The sequence below is a fragment of the Cupressus sempervirens genome, chromosome 5, assembly GCF_028749045.1.
Source record: "Cupressus sempervirens isolate cs-2001-9-10 chromosome 5, ASM2874904v1, whole genome shotgun sequence".
NCBI lineage: Eukaryota > Viridiplantae > Streptophyta > Pinopsida > Cupressales > Cupressaceae > Cupressus > Cupressus sempervirens.
In genome coordinates this window covers 59,826,111-59,837,182 of record NC_143122.1, presented here as the reverse complement: position 1 = coordinate 59,837,182, position 11,072 = coordinate 59,826,111, and the positions used below count along the sequence as shown (strand labels likewise).

At 34.0% G+C, this 11,072-nt stretch overlaps 1 protein-coding gene across 1 annotated transcript; it reads right to left on the bottom strand.

Moving 5' to 3' along the window:
- Window positions 1-5,276: 5,276 nt before the first annotated feature.
- LOC149554541 (protein neprosin-like) lies at window positions 5,277-9,879 on the bottom strand. Its single transcript, XM_089833483.1, has 7 exons — window positions 9,217-9,879; window positions 9,007-9,093; window positions 8,666-8,905; window positions 7,784-7,951; window positions 7,622-7,675; window positions 7,363-7,509; window positions 5,277-5,961 (listed from the first exon to the last, which is right to left on the bottom strand). The coding sequence occupies exons 1-7, from the start codon at window positions 9,463-9,465 to the stop codon at window positions 5,584-5,586; spliced, it is 1,323 nt and encodes a 440-aa protein (XP_089689609.1). The 5' UTR covers window positions 9,466-9,879; the 3' UTR covers window positions 5,277-5,583.
- Between the last annotated feature and the right edge of the window lie 1,193 nt (window positions 9,880-11,072).

The window sequence follows — 11,072 nt, the reverse complement described above, 5'->3', positions numbered from 1 at the left end:
GGTGAATGTTGTGACCTATCTAAAATAACCTTTGAGTCTTTGATCAGTTGCATTTGGATTGCCTTCCAATCGCTTATATAGGACTGAGGTGTTTGTATGATTTATTCTTGGTGATGTCATGTTATGACGTGGATTGATTTATGTGTACTTTCTTGTATCAATCCGATTAGGATGATCATATTGGTGGAATTTGTGATTATGATCAGTGATTTTTAGTACTTGTCAGTTTCTTTTGTAAGAACTAATGTATGGTATGTGGTCTTTTGTGATCTTTTGATTTTTACTAAGCTTAGGGTAAGTTATATGTATGTCATGTTGGGAAGTGGCTTGCAATGGAGGTCAAGGCCCTAAAGAGGCCGACAAGTAACCCATTGTAGGTTATTTAATAAGTGATAACATGTCATTAATTGGGTTTAAAATGAATTAACGAGAGTCATTGTTTTTCCTCGCCCGTGCCTCAAGTGCTAATACAAGCTAGGATGCGAGTAGAGAGGATGCTTGGTTGCGATCATGCCTCATTAGTATGCCTTGTCAATACGAAAGGATATTAGTGTTGCACAAAGTCACTAGGGGGCCGGAGGATTAAAAGACTAGTCAAGTAACCTTAGAGTTGGCTCGTGTGATAACACTTGCCCATGTGCATAATAGATTTCCTACATGTTTGTGTTGCCTCTGGGACTAGTTGATACTTGTGTCTTGGTACCCTTGAGATAGTTTGCTTTCAAGTGATTCCTAGAACCTAGCTATTGGTTTTTACTTTTGAGTTTGTCATCCTGTTTAGGACTTGAGTTTATCTCCTTAGCATAGTGGGAGTGGGCCTTTTTGGGTTCCACAAGGTTGGGTGGTAGTGTTTTTTCTTATACCATTGAGATTCGATCGTTGGATGTTGTTACTAGATGTGTTTTTGTAGATGTTCCTTTCTATCTATTCTTGTATTTCTATGATGGATGGTTATACTTAGTGTATTGTATTTGATTTCATAAGATCTTAAGAGATGATGTAATCTATTTTACGATGTATATTATTTCATCCTTTCATACCCTGTGACCTATGCAATGGATGATTGTGCATTATGTTTATTGCCAAGTGGAATCTTATATAATTGTATATTATTTAAATGGAATTTGTGCTTGCAGTTTTTTTTAATGTGGATGTGTTATATTTTAGTTAAGTGTTAATTAAAATTAAATGTGATTCATCGCCATGGGACCCTTAAGAGTTGTAACCTGTTTATGTGTTGTTGATGTATGAGTGTATGTTAATTGCTTCCACTATTCTATTATTGTTGTTGTATCTTTATCTTATCTTTTTTTTTAAATGTTTGACAAACTTAGTGAAAGTTAATTTTTTTGGGGTCACATGGCAAGGCATTACAATTAGTAAGAGAATTATCCCTTTGCACAAAATTGTATCTAAGAAGGATTGAGATTGAAGGGGATTGAACCATCATTAGAAATACCATGAGGGAGAGGGAAATATGCAATTGGAGGTTACAATCACTCTTCAATATAACTTCAGAGTTGATGGAAAAAAATTAAGAAAGTGATAATGAACTGTGTTGGATTTTTAGAGAAGGTAATTCATTGGCATATGAATGAGCAAATTTAGGAGATGATAGTATTCACAATAAACATGTCTTTAGCTAATAATGTCAACAATAGCCTCTTATAATAGAGTCATTCTTTAACACTTCCACTCAACATGATAAGTATTCATGAGTGTTTTGTATGGCTCCCTCTCAAAATATGCCAAGTAAACCAATATTAGGGGATAAAATGTAGAAGGATAAAAAAAATTATAATTGGATGGAGACTTCTATAAGATGATTCAAAAGTAGTTTTAAAATTACGTAGAGGTGTTGGAATTTGGTTTGAATTTTGCAATTACAAATATTTAGCACCAAGCAAGAGTCGATGTTTTGAGATTTATTCCAATAGACTCCTCAAAAGAAGATTATCAAAGTGAAATAGAGATAGAGGAAGAGGCTACAACACCACAATAGGTAGAAACTTTAATAACCTTGGAATCACAATCTGGAAATATTGAAACTTGATCAAAACATAGGTCCTTCAAGAAGGATGGAGACAAAGATGAGAGGACTACTTTAATCCTTTTGACACATGTTTATAATTTGAGCTATATTTGAATGCAAGCTATAACAATATTATTTAAATTGTAAACATTCAATTTTAGCTTAAGATTAAATTTTGTGTCCTTCCATTTTGCATGTCAAATAATTTGACTACTTTTTTTATACCCTAATTTAAATGAATGATTTTTTCATATTTTAAGAACAATTAACAAATTATAAATTTTGTAAACTTTCATTTTCATATATATATATATATATATATATATTTGTCTCCTACTACATTTGTCTATAAATATAAATAAATAAAGTCGGTAAGAAAAAGTCTTATATGACCAACTTAGCTTTGCATCATTCGTACCCTGTACTAATTAAAAAATATTATTGTGTCTCATGTTTAACTTGCTAATTGTATTGAATGGTTTTAATAAGATAGTGTGACAGTGAATTCTAATATATAATAAAATAAAATAATACATTTTCATTGCAGATGTTTTGGACATTTCCAAGTGGAACTCGATCCAATCAATGCAAATATAAAAATAAAAGGTCAAGAAGGAGAAAAGTCTTCCAATACTTTTATTACCTTTTTTTTTTTTTTCTAAATCTCAAACTGTGCATCATTTATTATAATTGATGTACCCAACAACTTGCATTAAAAAGCAATTAACAAAATTTGTTAGGCATATGGAGAAGCTATTATGTAATGTCAGGGAAGATTCTTACCAAGTTTGTGAATCTCTATGGATCTTCACAACTGATTAAAAATCGTCAAATCAAACATGTATACCTGACTCTGTAATATGTATGGGTCTAAAAGATGTTGGAAGCTTATATGGCAATTTAAAGCACTGAAGATGGGTTTGATCTGCCCTTTATTTTCTGTTGAATGCAGTGAAACATAAATGAAATGCTTCAATCCGCCATGGATTTTGAATTTTGAACTGTACAGCTCAGGAATGAATGTAACGCCTGAACCCTGGTATGTCTTGATATCAGCTGGATTTGCAGCGTCGTTTGAATGGTGAATCAGAGAGTTAAATCCACCCGTTGATGTACAATGAAATTAAATCAGAGTTATTTGATAAACAATGAGGGTGTCATAGAAGTAGATTGAAATAATGACAAACAGTTCTGGGAACTTGATTGTGTGTACTCTCTTATGTATTATTAGAAATGAAGAGTTGAAAGAGGCTTATAGAATATGATTTAAAATGTAGATGTAAAAATTTATACACAATCAAATTTTTATATATTGTTTGTTATTATTAATGGATTGTAGAAATCTATCAGTGATAGATTGAAATAGTTATCATGATCTTAATTATGATAATGATGAATTATAAAGTGTCAAAGTCCAGTCTTTTTGAACTAGTTCATAAGAAAGTTTTAAATAATTGTCTTTTTTTAAGACCAAGTAAAACATAAGATCTTAGATAACAAATGGTTGTTATATACATTAATTTTTATAGACAAAATATCTATTTTGAGTTTAATTGTCATTTAGGAGAAAAGATTTAGTAGTTGAGCATCTTATCTTGGAGCTTCTCAAAATTTAAAATTTTAATAGACAAAGTACGTGTATTAAGTCTGATTGTCATCTAGGGGAAAGGATTCAGCAGTCGAGCACCTTATCCTCAAGCTTCTTGAAATGTAAAAATTAAATAGACAAAATACCTCCATCAAGTCCAACTGTCATCTGGGGGAAAGAATTCAACAATTGAGCACCTTATCTTAGAGCTTCTCAAAATCCAAAATTTCAATAGAGAAAATACCTCTATCAAGTCTAAGTGTCATCCAAAGGAAAGGTAATTGAGCACCTTACCTTAGAGCTTCTCAAAATCCGCAATTTCACTAGACAAAATACCTATACCAAGTTTGATTGTCATCTAGGGGAAAGTATTCAGTAGTTGAGAACTTTACAGCAGCTTACTTGGGAAGTCCCTTCATAGTGAATTTTCAGGACCATGTCATTAAATATGATACCACATAACAATGTTTTTTGTTGAGATGTTTAAAAGGGCTCATAAATATTTGACAACTAGTTGTGCTAAACCATGTTTCATTGGTGCATTGATGCAATGGCATCAAATGATTTGTTGTCTTTAAGATTTGAGGAATGCATTTCATTCAATTATGGTTACTCATTGTCAACACTAAATAACTTGAACATCACAACTACTGATACAATTTTATTAAAAATATTGAACAATAAAGCAACAAATGTTCTAACTATTGGTACTAGTTCAATTATACTTGATCTTATTCATCTTTTACAAACCCCTTATTTAGACTATTATTTGCTTTCTGTGTAATTCATTTTCTTTGACAGAAAGCATTAGATTACAAGTCCCTAGCAATCAGAATGTATGTTTCTGAATTTGACTATGTTGATTTTATTTGCATCAACATTTCATATCATACTCAATGATCCACCATCAAGATGTAAGATAGCTGTATGAAGATAATTGATGATAGATCATTGAGTATGATCTGAAACATTGATGCAAATAAAATCAAGACAATTAGAATCCAGAAACATACATTCTTTCAACATAGTTCAATAACAAACAAAAAAGAAAAACTATGCTAGATATTCTCTGTGATCTTTTTGAATCTTACATATTTTGTTATCAAATTAGATCTTACTAACTTCTATTATGAATCCTAGTCAAGTAATATTTGTACTTAGAACAGAAATAGACTATCCACCTACCTTATCCTCCTAACTCAAATTGCATTTATAATTATTTTAAACACACATCATTAAAAAATGATATTTACAATTTTGTTCGTCGTAATTACATGTTAAACAATTAAGATTTTTATAGATCTTTTGATTTTGATTATATATTATCACTGATGTAAAAAAAATGAATCAGAGAGCAAAAGTTTGTCAAGTGCCAAGCCACCCTGGCGTAGATTTGAACACCTTTCAACATTTATAAAGATAAATTTTATTAGTAATCTCTTCTATGATAGACAATATTTTATTTGGCATTTCTTGAACCATCCTTTATTATTATATTATTATCTTTCTTATCTTTCTATTGATTCAATAGAAAAAGTTAGAACTGTAGATTAGGCTTTCCTCTTTCCAAATAACAAACAAAATACATGGAACCATTTACCTATGACATACAACAGTGGGGAAAAAAAGCAGCAGCAAGAATTATGCAAAATAAACTTCTGTAAGTTATAATTTTTCATATCTTAGTACATGAAGAAATTGATATTGCTCATAGAAGAGGACAAAGTGAAATTTCCTATGCGAGAATGGCATGGTACAATATAAGTGACAATATAAGTGAGAGATAATAGCGTACAGACTTGGCCCTGACAAAGATAAACCAATTAGTGGACTACCTAGTTGTGGAAGCTTTTGATGCATAAACTTAGTACAAGGTATTGAAGCCATTATATTGAACCATGTCAATCATCTTCAAGGAGAAGAGAAAATATGAGATATGAAATAATAGAGTGGATGTTGTTTACTAAGGGCACCCTGAGTTGCCCCCTGGTCCACCAAAATAGAAATGGTTACCCCAATCACTATTATAGGTACTGTGAATGTTGTAACAGTTGGTGTGCTCTGCTAAAGTTGACATGGCGTCAACAGGTCTCAAGCTGTTATCAGCATCCACAAGCTCTATATTCCGAAAGTAACTTGCTCTACCAAATCCTTCATCTGCAAAATGACCACTTCCCATTTGAGTGGAGGTATGCTTTCCTCCTGGCTCTGAATTGACCACCTCACCCCCCCATTCCACCATGCTTGCATGGTCTGCAAGATGACTGAAAAGTTCAGAAGGCCAATACCCCACCAATGTGCTGTCCGCAAACTCCATCCACCAATTCCCTTGTTTAGGATCCTGCCAAGAGTTTCATATTAGAAACAAAAAGCTAAGCTTGATATACGAGCTTTTTTAAATATAGGAACAGAATATTTTACATACAGGAATAAGATTCAATAGGAGATGGAACTTAGAAGTGTAGTCTATATATTAGTATGATTCAAAAATGTCATGTTTTCTTGGAATCACTATTGTTGTTATATTGAAAGTTTGAGCTGTCAATGAATGTCACAACAGTTGAAAAAAAAAATATGAGAAATAATTAAGCATGTCACAAATCCATTGATTTATGTTAACCAGTACCTTTACCTACAGAGGCACCAACCTCCCAACATGCTTTGTGGATAATACTGATGTGTCAAAGTGAAAGTGGGTATGAGATATAACTCATTACGAAAAAAGGTTTTTTTGAGGCATAGTTGTCATTGAAGATTAGGTAGAGAGGTAGATAATTTCCATAGATTTGTGTTTCAATCTAAGTTTAGCTGTATCAAAACTGAAGTCTATTACCCAAGTCTGTAAATGGAAAATTATTATTCTAAGTAGAAGCAAGGTACACTTGTTAGTTTAATGAATGAACAAAGGGAAAAAATTTAATGACATTGGTGAGATCTAGTTGTCTAAGAGATTAAGAGACCAAATTAATCTGTTTTCAAATTATTTTTCATGTTGATTTTCTCTTATTAATCTTGATTTTCTGTTAATTATCTTGAATAAGAAACTTAACATTTTGTTAAGTCTTGCCTCGAAAAAGCTCATTCAAATTGCTCGCCTTTTAAGTCTTTATCAAACTGACTGCTACACACTCCTTAATGAAATGTTACTCAATTTATTCTGTTAACATTGACATAAACTCTTTTAACATTTTGTTAAGTCTTGCCTCCTCGAAAAAGCTCATTCAAATTGCTCGCCTTTTAAGTCTTTATCAAACTGACTGCTAGACACTCCTTAATGAAATGTTAATTTATTCTCTTAACATTGACATAAACTCTTTTGACTTGGGTAGCCTATGGCATGGAAATTTGATCAGTAAAATCCAGTTTGAGATTGGAAAATGAGTCTAGCAGTTCATGGGGAAGAAGCCTATTTTCTGTGTTGACTGCTTAAACTATACAACGGACACAGTTCATGTTTTGCATCAAACCAAAGGAAAAAAAGCCAATACACTCACTATATTTCTTTAAAAATCTCTAAGACATCTCATCATATCCACGGTAATCACAACTAATAGCTCAAGGACTAAGCATATAGATCTCTAAATCAAATTTGTGCCTCCAGATGTACATACAAATACTATGATGTTGAAATATAACCATGGCCTTACGAGCTTTTCTTCTTTTCTTATAACTGTTGACGTATTCATGAGAAAATGAAAAACGCGAAACATCGCATGCCCATTCTTTGGCAAATATTGCTCACCTTCCAGATGAGCATTGTGATATCATACTGAGTGCCAGAGAATTTCGAAACAGGTGATATGGCGGCACCAATTGCAATCTTGTTGTTGGTTTGCACAAAGCCAGAACATAAAAGATTGTAGCATCCAGTTTCCTTGTATGAATCAGTCTGCGACATGTTATTCCCATACCGAAAACCATTAATATGTAAACATGTGTGACTCGAAACACCCAAGACATTTCATAAAGATAACAAATTTAAGCTAACTTATAATACCCACCGTCCAATAAGTGAATAATCTGGGCCTGCTGTCACCATACAGTTCGGGGCTGACCTGACTAGAACAATCACATTGTGAGCTCTCTCACATATTAACTTGCACATATGAATAGTGAATTCCTTAATCGGGTGGAGCTGAAGAATGAAATGAAAAAAACACTACCTGCCAACCCGCTTCAATGCTGTTGAGATCCCAACCATCAAATGATCCAGAGAGAACCCAAATCTGAGATAAGCTGAACTCGCTCATAGTTTCAATCTTTGGCGACCACACATTTATAGTGGCCTTTGCCCCATAGTATTCTTCTCCTTGGACATAGGCTATTGCATGCTGCAATCACCAAAACAGTTAGACCAAAGAAACCCATAGCCAATATAGTTTAATCAAAGCAGTATGAATGAATGACATCCACTAGACCAAAGCAGTCTAAAGGATCAAACGATCGCAGCACTTAGCAATTTCCATATTCCTTTCTGTTTTCAATCTTCTAATATAGATCTTAACCAAAAAAATTAGCAGTTTGATTGATAGAAAACGATTAAGGGGGTTGCAAAACTTCATTGCTATTTCAGAATAGATGCAGGATGGCGGAATCATGAGACTGGAAAACCAAAGAGAGTCTCCTTGGTTTGGTAGTCATGCCAGTGGGTCTTTATGACTGTGAGGTGTGAGGGGCAGCATGTCAAAATGTGGCTGGAGACAAATAGAGAATTCGGAAACACTTAATCCTAAGCAATCTCAAAGTCAAAACTTATGTGCCCTATAATATTTGCCCAGCTTTTCTAATTACTAATTACCAAGAATTAACAAGGAGAAATTCATTGGACTTTCATGAATATGTATCACTATTTCATATCAGGTCTAAACAGCAGCTCTAATGGACTTCTTTAAACATGGATCACGCAAGAAGGTTTTGATTGAGCTCAACTGCTTAGGAAAACTGAAAAAACCTTTCGAGGAAATTGAGAATCCAAGTAGTTGACTTATTAATGGTTATCAGTAAAAACTCAAAGCTTAATCATGGAAAAACTTTTGGGAAAGTACCTCATGCCCATTTCCACTGATAATATCAGGCTTTTGAGAAAATTTCTTAGACACGTGTGATTTTCTTCCATATTTCTGAGGTGATTCAGCTCTCATCAGATCTTCCTCAGTTGTTCTTCTAACCGGAATTGTTCCTTCTGGACAATATCCACTGAGGTGCCATGTCTGGGCAGTGTGTATACTACTAAAACTTGTTCCATTGACCCTTCCAGGAAACCTAGAAGGCCTCTCTGGCAGATCCTGCATAGAATTAAACGATTTCTGACTGAACATATTTCATTCAGTTTGTAATACAAAGTCATTCATAATATTTAGTCTATGTTAATATGATCTTTTCTTACCTTGATCTTATGGTCCTTAAGCAGTGGGTGATCAAATGCGGGTTGTTTGTGAAGGCGAATGCAGTCTATGATATCTCCATCTGGACTCTGTTATAGATGAAATTGATTGATAAATTTAACCATCACAATATTAGTTATCAGTGCCTTTCAACAGAGGAAAAAGTTCAAATTTGGCTGAACAAAACTGTTTGAATAACTTAAGCACTTCACCTGTATGCTTTTGATGGCAGGTTTGTTTATTTTTCTCAAATGCTTCTGAATCATAGACAGTTTCCTGCTTCTCCTTGACCATGGGTGAGTAAAGTTATATCTCCTCGTCCCAGATGAATTAATATTGAGCTCAGCGGATCCTTCCTTTCCATCAACAACAAACAATGCAACAAATACCAAAATGAGAAGTGAGACCTTCCAAGCACATGATCTCTTTGTGGGTGCTGCTCTAATGAAGGCTACCTCCATAATAGCAACAATGAATGGATATTACTTTGGCCAACTTTCCCTGGAATCCTCCTCTTCCATGTCTCAAATACAATCCCCGAGGCCTGTAAATACTATTAAGAAGACACTGTTTTGAATTCATGAACAATTACTCCACGCCTCGAAATTGAAGGAGAGTAGAGAATGGACACTGAATGCAATAATAGGCAATCAGATCCTTCATTACACTTCTTTATTGCACCATCTAGTACGCTTTCTGCATGAAAACACCCCAAAACCAATGAATTGTTCTCTTCACACTACAATAGAAATTCTTACACTATAAACATTCAGGGACTCGGAATCTTTGATGAAAAAATTCTCGACATAGAATTGACATAGAAAGCAGAAAGCAACACCAACTTTGGACAAATTACAATGCACCATATTTATTTTCCTCTTCTATTCTTCACTCAGATTATTATTATTAAATTCTGTAGGTTACCTCATCCACCTAGCTTCTGTCCTTTCATTCCCCTGAGTGGATCACTCTAATTATGATGAACTAGGATGCAACCGTCAACCTTCAAGCTACCACCACCTACTCACTCCAATTTTGGGTTCACATTAACAAATTTACTACCATCTTATTCTTTAATTGTATGTATACCAGCCCTTCTGCCAACAAGAATTCAATACTACAATCAATACCATGTTCCAAAGAATAAAGCCCTAGGCCACATCAAGGAGGTGCTGTGTGGGCAGTCTACTTGTTTGGGCTTCTATGTTTAGCAATGTGGCTGGTTGTGGGCATTATTAAAAGATAAAAGCTGCAATCAATATCATGTTTCATAATCTAAAGTCCAAGCCAAAATCAAATAGGTGTTGTGTGGGCGATCTATTAGTTTGAACTTCTCAATTTAGCAATATAGTTGGTTATCCGATGGTCCAATAGATTGTTTGACCTCATCAACATTATTAAAATCTTTCATTCATTCATTCAAGAAGTTCAAAATCTATCAATGCAAAAACGTATAGCTTCTCCTTTTCCATATAGGGGAAGAGACCAATAGCCGTCCAAGCTAACTTTGCACACCTACATCTCCTAACCCATAAGTCAAAATTTGTCAATGTTTTTGTATGATTCCTTAGGTGACTGATACATGTTAGATCACTGTTAGATCTCAACACATAAGCAAGCATGGTACATACTCATAGTCCTCCTAAAGTTCTACAGGTATACACTTCACATATACAAATTGCCCTAATTTACATCATAAATGTTAGAACATCTCCTGTAATCATCTAATTTCATCTATGCCCAAATCCTCTAAATTCAAATCCACACGTCAAAGATCTACATTTACCAAGATCACCTACTTTTAGTGTTGTGGCTCGCATTAACCAATCAGAACTCTTTTCCTGCCTCTTGTACTAATGCCTAAAATTCACTTTGCAAACCTACCACAATCACTGCACGGTTAAGTGAACTTCATATCAAAAAACCGCAAGATAAATCTTCATCTCTGAAGCTGAATTTAAGTAGTTAACAATGAATGAATGCTAGTGTATGTCAACCGCTCAAGATCGTTGATGAGTCAAGCTCTCCTGTCATGTGTTAATGAATGCAGCAGGTCTCTAGTGAACTG